Here is a 21,971-nt window from a genome sequence, read left to right as displayed (position 1 = left end):
CAGGTCATCACAGGGCTGACACATAGACACAGACAACCATTCACACCTACGGTCAATTTAGAGTCACCAGTTAACCTAACCTGCATGTCTTTGGACTGTGGGGGAAACCGGAGCACCCGGAGGAAACCCACGCGGACACGGGGAGAACATGCAAACTCTGCAGAGAAAGGCCCTGGCCGGCCACGGGGCTCGAACCCGGACCTTCTTGCTGTGAGGCGACAGCGCTAACCACTACATCACCGTGCCTCCGTGAGCTTTTTCTCATCTCATCTCATCTCATCTCATTATCTCTAGCCGCTTTATCCTTCTACAGGGTTGCAGGCAAGCTGGAGCCTATCCCAGCTGACTATGGGCAAAAGGTGGGGTACACCCTGGACAAGTCGCCAGGTCATCACAGGGCTGACACATAGACACAGACAACCATTCACACCTACGGTCAATTTAGAGTCACCAGTTAACCTAACCTGCATGTCTTTGGACTGTGGGGGAAACCGGAGCACCCGGAGGAAACCCACGCGGATACGGGGAGAACATGCAAACTCTGCAGAGAAAGGCCCTGGCCGGCCACGGGGCTCGAACCCGGACCTTCTTGCTGTGAGGCAACAGCGCTAACCACTACATCACCGTGCCTCCGTAAGCTTTTTCTCATCTCATCTCATTATCTCTAGCCGCTTTATCCTTCTACAGGGTTGCAGGCAAGCTGGAGCCTATCGCAGCTGACTATGGGCGAAAGGCGGGGTGCACCCTGGACAAGTCGCCAGGTCATCACAGGGCTGACACATAGACACAGACAACCATTCACACTCACATTCACACCTACGGTCAATTTAGAGTCACCAGTTAACCTAACCTGCATGTCTTTGGACTGTGGGGGAAACCGGAGCACCCGGAGGAAACCCACGCGGACACGGGGAGAACATGCAAACTCTGCAGAGAAAGGCCCTCGCCGGCCACGGGGCTCGAACCCGGACCTTCTTGCTGTGAGGCGACAGCGCTAACCACTACATCACCGTGCCGCCGTGAGCTTTTTCTGTCCTTTCCTATTTCTCTAAGGCCGCTAGCTGTGCCTCTGCTGTCCTCCTATTGGTGGACCTAAGAGGAGCGTCATAGCAGCGCTCACTGACAGTTTAATTGACAAATTTCTCGCACTGACACACACTTTGTCGTCGGCAACATTATCATCAGTATGAAAATAATAAATCATACAGCTGGAAACGTGTGTATCACCGACGTGGGTGGAAAAATTACAGAACGAAAGTTTGCGCAGAGAAATGAAACAATCTCAGTTTATATTTGTTAAACTTTTTTTTTTTAAACGTGTTGATCCCCCTGTGGGCGGCGCCGGCTCGTTGTGAGGGCGGAGTTAACGGGGCTGTTATGAGCGCCAGAAAGGCGCGCGCGCCGCGGGTTTAATTAGGAAGAACGTGTGTGTGAGAAGAGAGCGAAGGAGCGCGAGCCAGGCAGGACAGGCAGTTTCCTTTTTCCTTCTTCTCTCCGTACACCTGTCCATCCGCACGCGCGCCCGCTCTTTCCTCTTCCGTCCATCCCGCGCGCGTGCATGTCCTCCACCGAGAAGCTGCGCGCGCTCAGCCTGGAGGAGCCGCGCGAGCACACAACGGTAAGGCAAACACACTGACCGAGTCTCTCTCTCTCTCTCTCTCTCTCTCTGTTTCATAATTTATATACCGGGCCGCATTCAGAGGGAGCGCTTTATTTTGCCATAAATTAATAATGAAATAAATTACAAGGGCTATTTTAAATGCGCGCGAACAAACTTGTACACAGTTTAGTGTTGGCGCAGAGAGCTCGCGCTCCTCTAAAGCGGTATTTATTAAAGCAGGAGCCGCTTTTCTGTTCCGTTTATTTATAGTAAAGTCCCTGTGCAGATAGACTACTGTATGTAGACACTGTCTCAGGACACAGGGGTCGCCTACTAACCGGCACTTTTTCTTGTCGCTGGAGTGGAAGCATCAAGTCTACATCTAGTGCCTTGAAAACTTTACTCTATAAACTAATTACTATTCATGTGCCACAAATCATTTATACATATCCAGTACAAACACCTTGCTATGAGAAATATACAAATCAAAGGTAGAAAGGATGTCCTTTTGATGGTTCCATCCCAACTAGGGTGGAAGTTTGAGTTGGAAAGTGGCAGGGACGTAATTCTGGCAGGAGCTTGTACAGTACTTGCACATCAACCTGACGAAATAACCATTTGATCCATACCATATGGTATATGGTATATACCAGTGCCCAATTCCTCGGTATATTATACACTGACACTATCATCGTACACGACATGAGCCAATAGTTCTAAAATACATTAAAAAAATTGCAATACTTTTTATGATGCACATACATATATGTACATTACATTTGTACTCTACAAACATTTAAATGTGTTATGAAACTAACTACAAGAACCTATTGTGATATTATTAATCCTATTAATAATGTCTTATAAATATTTGAAGCCAGAGCATTTTTTAAGGATTTTCCGCTATGAGACCAACTGGTCTGGGCAATACAATCACAGGCCCCAGAGTCCATGCGGCTGCACCGCTTGCAGCATATTCTGTGATGCAAATTGCCGCATTACGAATCCTTGTTTCAGCCAGCATAATATCAACATAGTTAATGCAGTGCCAAGTTTTCCTTGTTAAATGTATACTTACATGGTACTTGGTTAATTAATTGCAACTGATTGAACCAAATGATAAAACATAACTTGGTTTAAAATTTGGTCTCCCAGTGAAGCTGGTTTGGCATTGACTAGGAGACCAAATCTGGCCACTCCCAGTAACTATGTTAAAAATGCTCTGAAAGCAGGAATCCACTCTTAAACAACACCAAAGCTCACAGTTGAAATGTTTACCTGGTCATCTCTTTCTCTTCTCTCTGCCTGGCCTGGGTTCTGCCTCTGTCTCCGTCTCCCTCTGTCTCTGATGCCTCTATAGACAACTACTATGTAATACACAGCCAGTGGCAACCACTTTTTCCAGTTTTGGTCTTGCACATGAGAATTTTTTTTTTAACAATTGCATCAGAAGAATATGCTCAATGAGATATGAGCATCTGCACCTTAACTTAAAAACTGGCCACTCTGTTCATGCTCTTAGAGTGGGCGATGGGAGAAATGGGTTCAAATCTGAAGGATGTGCTCTTTGATGTAACATTACAGCTCATAATGCAATTTCTTACCTGTTCCTTCCTCTTTTCTTTCTCTGTCTGGCCCGGGAGTTCTCCCTCTCTCTCTCTCTCTCTCTCTCCCCCCCCTTTCTGATGTCTGTATTAACAATAAAAAATGAAAATGAATGGAACTCCTAACTTGCTATACAAGTTATGAAAATGAACAAACTGATTTCTGATTTGCAATATAACACTAGAAAATGAGTTAACTCAACAAGCATACGTTTACTGGCAAATGTTATTTGCTGGTAACAAGTGAGCTAACTCAGCCTTTTACTCCATACATACTTATATTTACCAAGAAATAAGACCTCATTTCTCCCTTTTTATTCCCTGCATTCATGATGCTAATCCAGACTGCTGAGTTAAGAGGAAGTATTACAGGTGGTTTAATCGGTCATCAGAAAATAATGAATTGTAATGTTAACTCCAGGCTGTATCCACACAGCTGGGATTTGAAACTGGAGAAGACAGAATAGCAAATGAGCAATCGTGGAAGAATTACTAATGCTCCTCTGCCAACAGGTATAATGCCAACACGAGAAGAACAAGAACAGTTAATGTCACCCAAGTCAAAATTAATAGCACAAAAATCACCCTACAGCACACCCAGTCACAAAAACATTTAATTTGCTAGCTAAATACATTGTCTGTTAATGTTTGCAAAGTATACTAGCTACTAGTGTAACATTAATATGCCTAACTATTTTTATTTCTCCAGTGGTAACATAAGCATATGATGATTACAATTTCTGGTCTGTATGGGCAAGACAGCTGACTGTGTCTTTCATATCACTGAACAACCAATATTATGTGTTTAATTTGTTACTGATACCATAACATCACGATCACAGAAGGCAGAGCACCTGCGACAGTCAGCCTGGAATGAACTGTAGTGAGCTCTCTCCTCTGACTAAGCACTGTGCTGTTTTCATCTAAAATGCACTGCAGCAATCACATTGCTGCCTGTTTAGGTGGGAACAAAGCAAACAAACACCAATAGAAACTGTATTTCTCATCCAGTGGGAACACGAGGGCGTTAACCCATTGTACAGCTGATAGAAATTATTGTTTGATTTAAACACATATTAATATCAAAATTGTGGTGGGGATGATTTTAGGTAATCAGAAAAGTGTTAGGGACATGTCCCCACTGTCCCTACCATAAATTATGCCCATGCATCCCAAAGATAAAGAAAGGTATTGTTTGCTACCTTTCTTTTTTAAGGGTGTACACTCTGGATAGAGTTTCTTTGATGGTTCTTTGGATGGTTCCTAGTCACAGGTGTATTTGGTTTTGGTTTCTGAAATTCAGCACATTGTGCTAATAAAGAACAATCTAGATCTTTTGTACAGCGTGCACAGCAAATTCCCCAGTGTTGAATTAACACTTTCAGAGTTAATTGGACATATATAAACACTCTGGGTGTTAATTCAACACTGGGGATTTTGCTGTGTGTAGATCAAAATGCATTTTACACACACACACACACACACACACACACACACACACACACACACACACACACACACACACACACACACACACACAACCTGTTGTTGTGTAAATGGCTTTAAGGAATATTTTTCATCCCAAAAGAACAATAGAAACAGGTCTAGAAAAACAGGCCTAGTGATAAAGTGGGGGGAAAAGAGAGTTCACTTTCCAAGGTGTACTTTTAAAATGTTCACAAAACTTTGCATGTGTTTTCGTATTATTCAAATGTATTGAAGTAACTGTAACTAATAACCTATCATATAATTTCCAGTAAAATCTACTTGATTGACTGAAACTGTTAAATAGTACACAAATAAAATTATACATAATTTCTATCTAGAATTTTTTGCTTGCAACAATGTCAGTTGCGCTATACAAATAAAATAGAATTCAAGTGAATAGAAATAAAGCAAGTATCAAACCCATGCTGTTTATTTTCATAAGAGCACAACACATCAGAGAAATTGTTTTATGACGCTGATGCATGCGTATGACCTACAGCAGCAAAAATACATAAGCGTGTAAGAATTTTGTATAGGGAAAAGTAAATGTATTTGGTGTTAAACATCATTGTGCAGCACAGTATAATAATAATGAATAATATTGCTTATCTTACCAAAAATGAATACTTGGTACCCACAATAAAGAGGTGTTATTATATTGTAATTCATATTAAACAATTAAATCATTATATGTTTATCATTATAATATATTATACAGGGCGGCACGGTGGTGTAGTGGTTAGCGCTGTCGCCTCACAGCAAGAAGGTCCTGGGTTCGAGCCCCGGGGCCGGCGAGGGCCTTTCTGTGCGGAGTTTGCATGTTCTCCCCGTGTCCGCGTGGGTTTCCTCCGGGTGCTCCGGTTTCCCCCACAGTCCAAAGACATGCAGGTTAGGTTAACTGGTGACTCTAAATTGACCGTAGGTGTGAATGTGAGTGTGAATGGTTGTCTGTGTCTATGTGTCAGCCCTGTGATGACCTGGCGACTTGTCCAGGGTGTACCCCGCCTTTCGCCCATAGTCAGCTGGGATAGGCTCCAGCTTGCCTGCGACCCTGTAGAAGGATAAAGCGGCTTGAGATAATGTGATGTGTGATGTGATATATTATACATTAAAATATATTAGAATATTAGAATTTGAAGCCATGCAGTTTTGTAAATCCAGGCATAGCTATAAAATTTTTTTTTAAAAATTAAGAACTCATTAGAAGAAATATGTCACTTCCCCTCATCCATTTTTTTCTTTGAGTTACTTGTTTTTGAGTTGAGTTTTATTTTATTTATTATATATATATCTCATCTCATTATCTCTAGCCGTTTTATCCTGCTCTACAGGGTCGCAGGCAAGCTGGAGCCTATCCCAGCTGACTACGGGCGAAAGGCGGGGTACACCCTGGACAAGTCGCCAGGTCATCACAGGGCTGACACATAGACACAGACAACCATTCACACTCACATTCATACCTACGGTCAATTTAGAGTCACCAGTTAACCTAACCTGCATGTCTTTGGACTGTGGGGGAAACCGGAGCACCCGGAGGAAACCCATGCGGACACGGGGAGAACATGCAAACTCCGCACAGAAAGGCCCTCGCCGGCCACGGGGCTCGAACCCGGACCTTCTTGCTGTGAGGCGACAGCGCTAACCACTACACCACCGTGCCGCCCATATATATATAATATATATATATAATTTTTTTTTTGTTAGTCACAAGAGTTTTCATGTTGTTCCAATGTCATGTTTACTCAGCAGCTACAGTGACCTGTTATTGTTCTTTGTGTCCTTGATGAGTTCAGTTTACGATCCAGCTAGGTTTTACAGCAGCTAAATTTTGTGACATAGTAAGGTAGCAACAGTCACCTGAGCACACATTAATGAGGTTGTAGTTCTGCACTGATTCATCATTTAACCTCCAGCTTTAAGGGCTTCAGAATAGATATCAGAGTTACAGGTGGGAAGCGTCTTCAGTTAGCTGAGTGGCCAAAGAAAGTTCCAGGTAGTTTCAACACTTCAAATCAAAATGTTTGATTCCTGTAATATTTCTGAACATGAACAATCATCCAAATAAATCAATCCAAATACTTTATACTCGGTATGTGACTCTTGTCTGGCAGTGAGTCAATTCATTCACGAGTCACTGGTATTCAACTCCATTCTAAAGTCTTTTTGTAAATTAAAAATAATTTCAGTACACTAAACAGTGTTTTGATTCAGTGATTCATGCTGATACACTTAAAGGTCTGTTTACTGACATTTTCTTTTGAAACAACAAATTGTAGCGTAAGCTCTCTTTAAGTGATGACATAAGTAAAACCATAATCATGTTTCATAAATACATGGCTGGATTCTTATCTTTTTACATCCTGAACTAGCACCATAAAATTCATGATCATGGTTTACATGAAATCAGAACACTATCTTGCTTCAATATTAATGTATTAATAATACATACATTATAATTAGAAAATTTTCCTACAAGAAATGTGTTTGGTCCTCATACTGTTTAACATACCCGAGGTGAAGAATGAGCATGCATGCAGACACAGACACACACAGAAAGCATGGAGAATGTGCACATATATGACCTCAGGAGAGGGAAAAACTTACAGAAGAATAGAAAAAATAAACTCAGTGTTTCTTGTAACCCACCTGGGTGTGTGCACATATTTGTACAGTCAAGGAGAAGGGAACTGGAACTGGGGAAAAAAAAGACAGTAAGAAAAATGACACTACAGTTATTTACTGTGTTTACTGTAAATGATTAATTATTGCTAAAAGTGGTAAAGAATTGATGGAATAATTTGAGTTTCTAAATTTTATTCTTGCTATTGTACATTTTTAAGAGACAAAGTCATGACACAGCACTAATCATGTTGAATATTGGAGTGGTGATAAAGTTTAATGGGAAACATTGAGATGGAAATCTGCTTTGAAGATTGACCTGTAGTTCACATGTATATGTATCTCAATATAATTGTGGCATCACTCTAACATCACTGTAACGTCACTGTAGTGTCACTGCACTGTCTCTGTATCTTCACTGTATCATCATTTTCATGTCAATATGACATCACTTTACCATTACTGCAATGTCACTTTGTCATCATTGTAACATCACTCTATTGGCACTGTAAAGTCGCTGGGACAGCGCCATATCATCACTGTAATGTCGCTGTAATGGCACTGTAACAGCACTGTATTATCACTGTAACCCCACTGTGACATCACTGTGAAGTCATTGTAACGGTACTGTGATGTCACTATCATCACTGTATCGGCACTGTAATGTCAATGTGACATCACTATAATGGCACTGTAGAGTCACTTTAATGGCACTGTGACATCACTATGGTATCACTGTAATTGCACTGTGACATCACTGTGATGTCGCTGTAATAGCACTGTAACATCACTGTGATATCACTCTACTGTCATTGTAATGGCACTGCATCGTCACTGTAACATCACTGTAACGGCACTGTATCGTGAATGTAACAGTACTGTATGTTCACTGTGTCATCATTGTAATGGTACTGTATCGTCATTGTAATGTGTTCTTATTACATCTCTGATTCACAAAAAAGTTGGGATGTTGTGTAAAACATAAATAAAAACAGAATGCAATGATTTTCAAATACTTTTCAACTTACAATAGGAGTCAAAAGTTTAGACACCCCTTCTAAACCTTTTAAAGCTCCAGTGGCTTAATGTGGAATAGGGCTATTTGTTGAATATTTATTAATTACAATTTACTGTTTGATCTCAAACACATTAAGAAGGCAAGAAATTGCACTAATTAACTTTTGATGAGGCACACCTGTTCATTGAAAAGCATTCCAGGTGACTACCTCATGAAGCTGGTTAAGATAATGCCAATAGTGTGCAAAGCGTCATCAACGTAAACGGTGGCTACTTTGAAGAATCTAAAACATGAAACACATTTTGGTTTTTTTTCAACACTTTTTTTTTGTTTACCACAGAATTCCATATATGTTCCAGATGTTATTTCATAGTTTTGATGTCTTCAGTATTGTTCTACAATGTTGAAAATAGTCAAAATACAGAAAAACCTATGAATGTGTAGGTGTGTCCAAACTTTTGACTGGTACTGTATATTCAATTAAATACAATACAGACAAGATAATGTTCAAAGTGATAAATTTTAGGGCAACAAAAGACTGAGTAAGTTGTGGAATGGTCAAAAACACTCATTCTACAGGTAAACAGGTTAATTGGGATCAGTTGTTTCCAAGCGAGGATGGGGCGAGGTTCACCACTTTGCCAACAAGAGTGCTCTGAGGGCACAGTATCCCCCATTGTCAACTATGCCGTAACTCTGGTAAAATGCGACTGAATTGAATGAAATTCCAATATGCATATTACCGACATATAACAAAGAATCCTGCCAAGTTTCATGAAATTCCTCCAAGGATTGTGAGAGGAGTTGATTTCAGAAGGTGAGCACCCTTCCCGGGACGGATAGATGGACGGATGGACTGACAGACGGACGGACATCGTCACGACATAATCTCCCTTTGGGCCTTTCGGCCAGCAGGGGATAAAAACTGCATGGGCAGATAGTCCAACAGATTAAGAACAATGTCAACAATTATAAGGAATTTAAGGATTTCACCATTGACAATTCATAATATCATCAAAAGGTTCAGAGAATCCAGATAAATCTCTGCACATAAGGTGCAAGGCTGAAAACCAGCACTGAGCACCCGTAACCTTTGGTCCCTCTGGTGGTACTGCATTAAATCCAACATGATTGTATTAAGGATGTTTCTACATGGGCCAGAGAACACTTTGGAAACCGTTGTCAGTAAACACAGTTCATCTCTGCATCTAACATGCAAAGCAAATGTCATATATCAACAACATCCAGAAACGCTACTGAATTCTCATGCAAAGTGGAAAAGTGGTCCACATTTTGAATTGTTTGTAGAAATCATGGACATTGTGCCCTCCAGGCTAAAGAGGAAAATGACCATCCGGATTGTTATAAGCACATAGTTCAAAAGCCAGCATCTGTGATGATATGGGGATGTCAGTGAATGTCTGGCATTGGTAGCTTGCACATCTGTGAAAGGCACCATTAATGCTGTAAGGTGCATACACGTTTTGGAGCGACATATGCTGCCATCCAGATGGATTCTTTTTCAGGGACGTCCCTGCTAATTTCAGCAAGACAATGCCAAGCCACATTCTGCATGTGCTACAACAATGTGGCCTTGTAGTAAAAGAGTGCGGGTGCTAAACTTGCCTGCCTGCCTACCATTGAAAATGTGTGGTGCAATATGGAGCACAAAGTACGACAATGGCAACCCCGGACTGTTGAGCAACTGAAGTCATATATCAACCAAGAATGGGGAAGAATTTCATATTCAAAACTTCAATAGTTAGTGTCCTCATTTCCCTAATGCTTACCGAGTGTTGTTCAAAGAAGAGGTGATCTAACACAGTGGTAAACATGCCCCTGTTCCAACTTTTTGGAACTTATTGCAGGCATCAAATTCACAATGAGTGTATATTTACCAAAATCAATACGGTTTATCAGTTTGAACATTGAATATCTTGTCTTTGTATTGCATTCTATTGATTATAGGTTGAAAAGGATTTGCAAATCATTGCATTATGTTTTTATTTACATTTTATATACTGTCCCAACATTTTTGGATTTGGGGTTGTAGATTTATAGCATACATAGTACAGTTGAAAAAAACTTCTAGTGTTTATGAAGCCTGACAAATGATGTTCAGTTAATTGTACTCTAATTGTATGAAAAATACCACTAATAATGCAGATGTTTAAAAAAAATAATTAGATCACACCTGAGAGAGTCCTTTCTATTAAACATCTCCTTTACAGTGAAAACCAAAGTTATGTCCCAAACCACACACCACAGTACTGAATGGTCCAGTTAGTAGTAAGCCTCCTGTTGTAGAGTAGTTTGTGGTTTGGGACACAACCTGTCCACCTCGCACCCTTTTGGTGTAACCGAGGAGACTCGCTGCTTCAGCCCCAGTTTTTCCTCCACGCCCTAAAAATAGTCAGAGCTCTGAGCTATGGAAAGTGTGAAGGCGAAACATACCTGGTTAAAAATAGGCGGCCAAACAGGAGGGGCCTCTGGGTTCTAACTCCCCAACCCCCCCACCTCCAAGACACACACACACACACACACACACACACACACACACACACACACACACACACACACACACACACACAGAGAACACTGACTTGCATCCCAAAAAGGTCATATTTAGCAAGTGGCATAACTAAACAGCTAAGTGAATAGCAGCTATAAGGACATTATTAGGGTTACCAGGATATTTTGCCACTTCCTATAGTGTAAAAATAACTGTTGATTCTGAATTGATAAATGCTTTTTAACGATGTGGAACTTACCCCAAGCCACTGTGATTACACGCCAAAACTGTTGTGTACACTGACATGTTCAAATGATGTGACCGAAAGACTCCTCACTGATATATGAGAAATGACAATTAGTAAACAATTTATCAAGCACTAGATGTGTCAGGAAATTACTGAGAAAAGATTATGATTAAAATATCACATCTAAAATTTCATTGTAATTTGCTGTTCGGATGAACAAACTGAACTTTAATGGGATACACGATAATCACATGCATTTACCAGGATGCATTAGTAGCTAATTATCACAGTGCTAAATTGAAACCAAGCAGAACCTGGCACCACTTTATGGGCAGGATTCCAACTTTTTATGACATTATTTTGGCATTCGGGATCTAAAACTGATGTACAACATAAATTATAACAATATAATGAGAAAATGGTGTTCTCATGTTTACTTGTTGAAGAGTGTTTTGAGCACAGTTGGAAACATTTTACATCCATATTATTTGACAAAAAAAATCAAAGAAGTTAGCATGTACATAAATTATGGTTTGTCCCTAATGTAAGTAAGTAAGTAAGTAAGTAAGTAAGTAAGTAAGTAAGTAAGTGTCGTCAAGCTTTCAGAAAATTCACATAACAGCCCAGTTATCTCCAGCCTCACTGTATATTTAGGTATGCAGGTATGTTATCATGAGCAGGGCTGTTAAATGTGTAGATAGGGTTATTTTTCTATGTAACACATTTACTGGTGTATTTTAATAGTAGTTTTATTGTTTTTATTTTCAGTATTGGTATTAATTGTATTATTATTGAGTGATTAATGTGTTTGTGTTTATATACACTACCATTCAAAAGTTTGGGGTTACTTTGAAATTTCCTTATTTTTGAAAGAAAAGCACTGTTCTTTTCAATGAAGATCACTTTAAACTAATCAGAAATACACTCTATACATTGCTAATGTGGTAAATGACTATTCTAGCTGCAAATGTCTGGTTTTTGGTGCAATATCTCCATAGGTGTATAGAGGCCCATTTCCAGCAACTCTCACTCCAGTGTTCTAATGGTACAATGTGTTTGCTCATTGCCTCAGAAGGCTAATGGATGATTAGAAAACCCTTGTACAATCATGTTAGCACAGCTGAAAACAGTTGAGCTCTTTAGAGAAGCTATAAAACTGACCTTCCTTTGAGCAGATTGGGTTTCTGGAGCATCACATTTGTGGGGTCGATTAAATGCTCAAAATGGCCAGAAAAATGTCTTGACTATATTTTCTATTCATTTTACAACTTATGGTGGTAAATAAAAGTGTGACTTTTCATGGAAAACACAAAATTGTCTGGGTGACCCCAAACTTTTGAACGGTAGTGTATAGCTTATTAATAATACTAGTATTTTCATACTCTCAGTATGGTTTGAGGGTATCCGGTGTCTTTAGGACCCAGCATGCGCGTGCACTGAGACACCAAACGCCTCCGTAAAAGAAACAGGAAAAAAAAAGAGAGAGAAAAGCGAGCGCTCGGGGGCGCGAGAAGCAGTCGCGTGTTGTTTCTGTAGCGCGAGCTCTCCGTGTCCACGTTTGCGCAGTTCCGGTACCGGACACTAGGAATTTCTGAAGCGGTCCAGAGGTGGTCATGTCGGTACACAGCGCCGGTACCGGTGACAGAAAGTATTAGCGCGGTGGAGGCAGGTGAGGAGAAGAACCTCCTTATTCACTCATAAATGATTTGTGGACAGGTGTTTCCATATCTAACTTTAAATTGTAGTATATATATATATATATATATATATATATATATATATATATATATATATATATATACTGGGTAAAACACTATATGTGTACCATATTATCATGGGGGAAAACCCCAATAATCATAATTTATTAACTATTTATATTGTTGTATGTGTTGTTTATATTTAGACATTATTATTATTATTATAAGCAGTATTTATAGTATATATATATCTCATCTCATCTCATTATCTCTAGCCGCTTTATCCTTCTACAGGGTCGCAGGCAAGCTGGAGCCTATCCCAGCTGACTACGGGCGAAAGGCGGGGTACACCCTGGACAAGTCGCCAGGTCATCACAGGGCTGACACATAGACACAGACAACCATTCACACTCACATTCACACCTACGGTCAATTTAGAGTCACCAGTTAACCTAACCTGCATGTCTTTGGACTGTGGGGGAAACCGGAGCACCCGGAGGAAACCCACGCGGACACGGGGAGAACATGCAAACTCTGCAGAGAAAGGCCCTGGCCGGCCACAGGGCTCGAACCCAGGACCTTCTTGCTGTGAGGCGACAGCGCTAACCACTACACCACCGTGCCGCCGTATATATATATATATATATATATATATATATATATACACAGAATAGTAGGTTATATTTCTGTGTATTTGACTTTATTTATTTATTTGTTTGTTTGTTTGTTTGTTTATTTATCCACTGAGTTTGTGTGTGTGTGTGTGTGTGTGTGTGAGAGAGAGAGCACATTTAGCTCTATGTGAAAGGAAAATTGTGTCTCAGGATGTTTATCAGGTTAAATGGAGGGGAAACTTCACTTCTCAAATGAAATACAGCCTGCTTGACCTTCTGTGGTGGTTGGCCCTCCTGTCGTGTGCAGCTGGAGTAAATTTAGAGTCGTTTCTTATCAAACAAATGAAGTGACCGTGTCATGTACTTAACTCTTAACTGTATTTACGTGTGGAATGTGAGATTGGAGTGCTAAGTGATCCTGATGCTCCACTTACACACTGATGCTGTGATTAAAAGTCACACCACCCCTCAGTGCACCAGATCAGCACACAGGACTATAAAATGAGCATGAAATGGCAGCTTGATTCCAGGCTAACTTTCTTCTAAAATCAAACTGCCACCTGAATTAATTTGCATTTACTGTTTTTATAAAGCGTAGTAATGATTATAATGCATTTTTAAAAGTCTTTTGGCTCAGATACATCACTCCACCCAGCAGAGAAAAGGTATGAATCAGACAGTGTTTTATTTGTGTTACACTGAGTCAGTGTTTTCTGATTGACAAGAAGAAGTTTTTAATGTGGGTCCTAAGGATTTAATCTTTTTTTTTATTAACATAGCTGAACTTTGTTCCCGAAAGAACCCTGTGTAGCCTTGTTTAGGAGTGACATCAAAGATGCTCAGCACAACTAGAAACTCAATTAAACACTGTAAATGTGGATTTAGTGAAGTGTTAAGTCTACACATAGAACAGTTACACAGTTGATAAAAATTTTGGCTACAATTTTTTGACAGAATTTTTATGGATGGTGTTTATGATCAGTGCTTTTGGTGTTGACAGTGATTATCAGTTGTGTTGGTGGTGTTATCGGTGATACTGGTGTTGATGGTGCTATAAGTGATGTTGCTGTTGATAGTGCTATCAGTGGTGTTGCTATTGACGGTGTTTTCCATGGTGTTGGTGTTGACGGTGTTCTCTATGGTGTTGGTGTTGACAGTGTTATCTGTGATGTTGGTGTTGACGGTGCTATCAGCCGTGTTGGTGTTGACGTGTTATTGGCGGTGTTGGTGTGATCAGCGATGTTGGTGTTTGTAACAACTCTACTTTTAGACAATGAAGAACTGGAGACAGGTACTACAATTCAAGGTGCACTTTTATTATTTTCACTTTTCAGTGTGTACTGCGATATACACACATAAACACACACATTGGTGAACACAGCTCTCTCTCTCATTACTGGCCATCTGAAAGACACACAAGACAGCCAATAATTAGACACAGGTGTGACTCGTGACATGTTACCTGTTGGTTCAACCTGACTCCTCACCGTTCACAGCCGATGCTCGACCACACCATCACTGCCAGTGTTATCAGTGGTGTTGGTGTTATTTGGTGGTGTTGATGTTGATGGCGTTATCAGTGGCTTTGGTGTTTGCAGTGTTATCGGTGGTGTTGGTGTTGATGTGTCATTGGTGGTGTTGGTGTTCAGTGCTGTTGGTGTTGATGGTGTTATCAGTTGTGTTGGTGTTGACGGTGTTATTGATAGCATTGCTGTTGTTGGTGTTATCATGGCATTGCTGTTGACTATGTTATCTGTGGCATTGGTGTTAATGATGCTATCTGAGGCGTTGGTGTTGATGATGTTACCTGTGGTGTTGGTGTTATCAGTTATGTTGCTATTGACAGTGTTATTAATTTTGTTGGTGTTGATGTGTTATTGATGGTGTTGATGGTGTCATCAATTGTGTTGGTGTTGACAATGTTATCGGTGGTGGTATTGTTGTAACACTTCAAGGAAATTGGGAAACTGAAGAATGGAGGCAGGTGGGGCATTTTGACTTGTTTTATTCATTTTTTCTTTCATCTTTTGCTTTTCAGCTGTTTTTATTACTTCGTAGTTTCACTGACACACACACACACACACACACACACACACACACACACACACACACACACCACTCTGTGCTAGATCTCAAGTTCTCCTCTCAGCTCTTTCCCTCCTCCTTTAAGCCCTTGGTCTTCACTGAAACAGAACACACACACACACACACACACACACACACACACACACACACACACACACACACACATATTACCGCTAATCAATCCCAGGTGTAATCACTTTGCCACTCACCTCCCATGTCCTTGCTCTCCATTCACAAACCCCTGTTTGACCATGCCTCCACCTCCAAATACCCCCACTGCCCATCTCAGGCAGGGGAGCCATCCGGTCTGCAGTCAACCCCCCCCCCCCCCCCCCCACACACACACACACACACACAGAGTGGGAAAGAAATCTGCCACAGCCATCTATGCTCCCAGCCTGTGGACCACCTCAAACTTAGAGCTGAAGAACCAGATACCAATTGAGTGATCCACACATTGGCATCCTTCATGCAGTGGAGCCACTAGAATGAGGTGTGATCTGAGCAGAGAGTGAACGGGTGTCCCAGCAGGTAGACCACCGACTTGATGGCTCAACACTCCTTCCCAATGGTGCCGTACTTAGTCTCTCACAACCAGAGCTTCTGGCTGATGTACAGCACTGATTACTCCTCCCCCTCCACTACCTGGGACAAAATGGCCCTCAGGTCTCTGTCCACTGTATCAATCTGCAAAATATAAAGGACAGAAATGTGAGGGGAGTGTAACAATGGCCCAGCGTACAGTGCAGTTTTTACCTGAGTGAAAGCCTGTTGGCATGGCCCTGTCCACTGGAGCGAATCTGGTGTTCCATTTTAGTGAGATCAGGCAGCAAGCTGGTGACTTCTGAATAGTTAGGCAGGAACCAGTGATAATAGCCAGCCAGCCCCAGGAACTGTCTTACCTGCTTTTTGGTCTTGGATCTCAGGCAGGTCGCAATCGCTGCAGACTCATCAATTTGGGGACGCACCTGCCCATGATCCAAGTGGAAGCCCAGATACCATATTTCTACCTGCCCAGTCGCACACTTTTTGGGGCCCAGAATAACCCAGACAGAAGGGTGACAAATTGATGTAAACCGAACAGAGTGGAAAAGACCAATTTTCATGGGATAATGGAGTCAAGGGAATCTACCAGTATCCCTTCATCAGATCCAGTGTTGATTAAAAGTTAGCTACGCCGAGCAAATCAAGCAGTTCAATGCAAGGCATTGGGTATGCATCAAATTTAGACACTGCATTGACTTTTCTAAAGTCTACACAGAACCAGACTGATCTGTTGGTTTTGGGGACCAAAACCACCAGGCTGTTCCAATCGCTGTGTGACTCCTTGATTATTCCCATGTTGAGCATGACCTGGAGCTCATCCCAAACTACATTTTTTTCTTGTGCTTGGGAGGCAATAGGGGCAGCTGCACACCACCCTGGGTATGTCTTGATGTGTTCTATGAGATGTATATGACTGGGGAGAGGTGAGAATATGTCGGAAAATTCTGTTTGCAACTTGGCAACCTCTATGAGTTGGCATGGCCCGTGGTGGATTGACTGACTATCTCCAGTCCCAGCTCCTCCCTCTCAGGGACCACCATTGCCAGTGCCACAGGGGCCACCTTGTTCCATAATTTAAGTAGATTGAGGTAGTATATATGACATGCCCCACCTCTATCCATTTGTTTCACCTCATAGTCAGTGTCCCTGACTTGCCATTTGACCTCAAATGGCCCTTGCCACTTGGCGAGTAACTTTGAGCGCAACGTGGGTAATAAAGCAAACGCTTTATCTCTCAGTGCAAATTCTTGTAGGCGTGCTCCCCTGTTGTACAGCCAGAATTGACATTCTTGGGGCTGTAGCAAGTTCTCCTGGGTTATGTGACTCAGTATGTGGACATTTGCTTGCAGATCAAGAACCTTTGATCTGCAAATTTCTTTTTACATTTAGAACATCCCTCCTCCCAATTTTCCTTGATGACGTCCAGGACACCATGAGGTTTGTGACCATACAATAATTTGAATGGGGAGAACCTCATGTGGAACCTCTCGTACTGCAAATAAAAAGGCCTTGAACCATTGGTCCCAATTCCAAATGTCTTCCCACAGAAGCTTACGAATCATGTTTTTACATGTTTGGTTAAACCCTTTGGCCAAACCATCCTTCTGTGGATGATAAATGCTGGTACGAATTGATTTAACCCCCAGTAATTTGTAAAGTTTGCAAAGTATGCATGACATAAACGTGGTGCCCTGATGAGTCAGAATTTCTTTTGGAATCCCGATTTGGGAAATAATCTTAAACAGTGCCTCTACAACATTGTGTGTGGAAATGTTGCACAGTGGCACGGCTTCCAAATATCGCTTTGGTGTTAATGGTGTTATCATTTGTGTTGGTGTTAATAGTGTTACCAGTTGTGTTGGTGTTGACGGTGTTATCCGTGGTGCTGGTGTTGATGGTGTTATTAGTGGTGTTGGTGTTGATGGTTATATTAGTTGTGTTGCTGTTGACTGTGTTATCAGCTACATTGTAATTGCCAGGTTTTGTAACTGAACACTGCAGTATACAGTATATCCTGGTTTAGTGTGTCACATGGTGTGTGTGTGTGTGTGTGTGTGTGTGTGTGTGTGTGTGTGTGTGTGTATTACAGGTATCAGGTGTTGATGTGCAGGTGATGGGGGACACATGTTCACATAAACTTGGCTCAGCGAAGCTCCTGAAGCTCATAATCATCATCCTGCCCTGTGTGTGTGGCCTCATCTGCCTCCTCACACTGCTGCTTGCCTTCACAGGTAACACACACACACACAAACACACACACACACACACACACACACACACACACACACACACACACACACACACACACACTCCCTTACAAGAGCATGGCCATAACTTCAAAACATCAGTACATCCATTATATGTGTGTGTGTGTGTGTGTGTGTGTGTGTGTGTGTGTGTGTGTGTGTGTGTGTGTGAGACACATTAATGTGCTAATCCATGTTTCATGCTTATCATTTGGCTTAATGAGACGAGGTGTGAATGAGTGATGCGACAAATGAGTGTTAAATAAGAGTCAGTGACGCAAGCTTCCTGTGTGTCTCATCACCCCCTGTCCTCCTGCAGCACCTCCTACACACACACACACACACACACACACACACACACACACACACACACACACACACACACACACAACGCTTATGAATCCATTTTATATTGTTCTTTATCTCATTTGGACATCTTTCAATCAATCCATCGTGAAGAGGCCCTGCTAATTCTTTGTGTGCGTGTGCGCATGTCTAAATTTATTTCTTCACACACTGACTCACTCAGTTGCTGTTATATTGATTTTAAAAAATCTGTGTAAAAAGAAACTCATTCACATCTGATGATGCATGAACATGCGCTCTCTCACTCACACACACACACACACACACACACACACACACACACACACACACACACACACACACACACACACACACACATATTGTGTGTGGTAAAATAATAATTATTTTTGGTAATAAAGTTTAGTCACTGTCTCTCTCCCTCTGATTTTTTTTCTCATTCCTTCTCTCGGCTTGTAAAAAGTCCTTGAAGCATTTTATGGTCTCACCATCAGAACATTGTTCTGCAATGTGAAAAAAGACAGGAGTGTGAAAGACAGGAGGATTTTGTGTGTGTGTGTGTGTGTGTGTGTGTGTGTGTGTGTGTGTGTGTGTGTGTGTGTGTGTGTTTGTTTGGGGAATTTGGCTGGGAAGCCTTGCTCATTTATATTAGTTCTCGTTTCCCTCATTTTGTCTTTAAATACTTTTTTCTTTTGTAATGTGTAACTGACACTGGTGTGTAACTCTGCTGTAACTGACACTGGTGTGGAACTGGTGTGTAATTGAGACTGGTGTGTGACTGGTGTGTATCTGACACTAGTGTGTAATTGACGTGTAATTGACAGTGGTATAAAACTGGTGTGTAAGTGACACTGGTGTGTAACTGGTGTGCAAGTGACACTGGTGTGTAACTGGTGTGTAAGTGACACTGGTATGGAACTGGTGTGTAACTGACACTGGTGTGTGACTGGTATGTAACTGACACTGCTGTGCAAATGCAGTGTAACTGACACTGGTGTCTGACTGGTATGGAACTGGAGTGGAACTGACACTGGTGTGTAAATTACATTGATATGTATCTGACACTTGTGTGTAGTTGGCGTGTCACTGACACTGGTATGTAACTGGTGTATAACTGACACTGGTGTGTTACTGACAGTGGTGTGTAACTGGTGTATAACTGACCCTGGTGTGACCCTGGTGTGTAACTGACACTGGTTTGACCCTGGTGTGTAATTGTCCCTGGTGTGTAACTGGTGTATAACTGACCTTGATGTATAACAGACACTGGTATGTAACTGACATTGTTTGTCTTGGAAGATTTGTTCATTTATATTAGTTCTTGTTTTCCTCATTTTTAGTTCATCCAGCCGCAGGCCAAGCTGGATGAGCTTATGTGATCACGCGTCGTCCGTTGTCTGTCCGTCGTTGTCATCGTTCCACAATTTACAATAAAAATCGCTACTCCTCTGAAAGGATTGATCGGATTTTGATCAAACTCACATACAACGTTCCCCAGATGGTGTGCATAAAAGTTGTCAAGATGGTGGCGCCACCGGTCATATTTACGATTTTATGGGTGTCTTGGCCAGTAGGAGCTACAGCCTTAAGGCTATTTCTCCTCGATATACTTTTCTTTTGTAATGTGTAACTGAGACTGGTATGTAACTGGCATGTAACTGAACATGGTGTGTAACTGACACTGGTGTGTAACAGATGTAATGCAACTTGTATGTGTGTGCGTGTGCGTGCGCGCGCGCTATTGGAAGTTACCTCCTTCAGCAGATGGTGTTGGAGTGTGTTTTTCGTGCGTGCGTGTGTGTATAAATATACATTCTCTCCATGTGCTCGTCAGCTGTTGCTGTATTTATATAGAAGTGAGTCGCAGATCTTTTCCTCCTGCTCATACGTCAGACAGCTTCACTCCACATGTCACTCTTCTTATCTTCTTTTGCTCTTTTTATTTTCCACATTGTTCTCTCTGTCTCTCTGTCAGACTCTTTCCGTCAAACATTCTTATGCTCTTTCATTACTGCTATATTGTTCTAGGTTGTCTTTTCTTTTCTCTTAATTTTTCCCGCATTCTGTTCCTTCTCTCTGCTCTACACTGCACATCATTTTACATTTTATTTTATTATTAGATTTTGTTATATTGACATAAGTCATTATATCTTTGATATATTAATACAAATAACATTAAATGAGTTGATATAGTCACTGTGTTCATGAAACTGCTAAGTCTGTATGTTCTAAGTTTGAATAATAAATAATATATTTAGATAGTGTACAATATAATTGAATGTATAATAATACGTTAATATAATGAATAAATATAGAATTTATTTGTTTATTAGTTTTTATTTATTTATTTATTTAATCCATTCATTAAATTTTTCAGGAATAATCGGAAATGGGCTGCTTGACTCCAGTGACTCCGCCCCTCTCTCTACCACAGATGTTTCCATGGCAACCGTCATCCCCCTTGTTACCGTAACTATGGATCGCCTCACTGTTAGTAACACCACGGCGACGACATCATATATCAGCACGGGATCGTTCCATCCAGAATCACTTTCCGCTGACCCTTTGATTTCTGACACATCATCTTCCTCATCATCATCATTTCCGTTGGATGTTACACCTGTGCCAACTGCTGATTGGTTAATGAGTTTTTCCACCATAAGTGCTCTGTCGAGTGTTGAACCCACAAGCACAAACATTGAACCTGGTAAGAAATGAGGTTGACAGTGTGCATATCATGTTTACTTTTTCTTCACGTACATAACCTTAAGTTCAGCTCAGACACAATAATTTAGCAGGCTGTAATGTTACAGCCTTTTTGATTTTTTTAATGTTTGGCTGTTTCATTTCCATGCTGCAGTGTGGATCAGGAAACATCCGCTTTGCTCGGCTGCTTTTTGTTTTAGGGTGTTGTGTATTCTGAAATTTGGGATCCAAACATAGACACATCCACAAAAATGCTAGTGTGGCGAACAGTGAGCAACACCAGGGCCATACTAGCTTCATGGCTAGCCACAAATATGAGGAAATTCTTGCACATTTTCTTCTATTTTCTACCAAAGTACTTTTTTTAATCCCTTTAAATATTCTAGCATTTTTTAATCTACAGTAACTTGCATATATGTGGTTTTAAGTGTCTTTGTTATATAACAGTTTTAAATGTTTTAAACAAACATGCTTTAAATACCTCGGTGTCACTGCTGGAGTGAGAAACAATCCACCAAACAGAACTCTCCTCTAACAGCCAACAATCAGAAACTGACCCTGATGAAGACTGGAGGAAAATTCACATGAAGTATAGTCAGACATTCATAACTGCACCCCACACACACACACAAATACAAAGGCTGTGTTCAAAACAGAAGTTTGCT

The 21,971-nt window shown here is 41.2% G+C and overlaps 1 protein-coding gene across 3 annotated transcripts in view; it reads left to right on the top strand.

Annotated features, from left to right (window-relative positions):
- The first annotated feature begins 1,441 nt into the window (after positions 1 to 1,441).
- Positions 1,442 to 21,971, top strand: part of corin (corin, serine peptidase) — a 76,417-nt gene continuing 55,887 nt past the window's right edge. For 2 of the 3 annotated variants that reach the window (XM_060937844.1, XM_060937842.1), the window contains exons 1-3: positions 1,442 to 1,618; positions 18,120 to 18,261; positions 20,978 to 21,307. In XM_060937844.1, coding sequence (XP_060793827.1) covers positions 1,559 to 1,618; positions 18,120 to 18,261; positions 20,978 to 21,307 — 532 coding nt within the window. In that variant the 5' untranslated portion in view covers positions 1,442 to 1,558. Of the gene's footprint in view, positions 1,619 to 12,621; positions 12,758 to 18,119; positions 18,262 to 20,977; positions 21,308 to 21,971 lie in introns of those variants that run through there. The other variant, XM_060937843.1, reaches the window with a different exon arrangement.

The sequence above is a fragment of the Neoarius graeffei genome, chromosome 13, assembly GCF_027579695.1.
Source record: "Neoarius graeffei isolate fNeoGra1 chromosome 13, fNeoGra1.pri, whole genome shotgun sequence".
NCBI classification, from domain to species: domain Eukaryota; kingdom Metazoa; phylum Chordata; class Actinopteri; order Siluriformes; family Ariidae; genus Neoarius; species Neoarius graeffei.
This window is presented reverse-complemented; position numbering and strand designations above follow the sequence as displayed.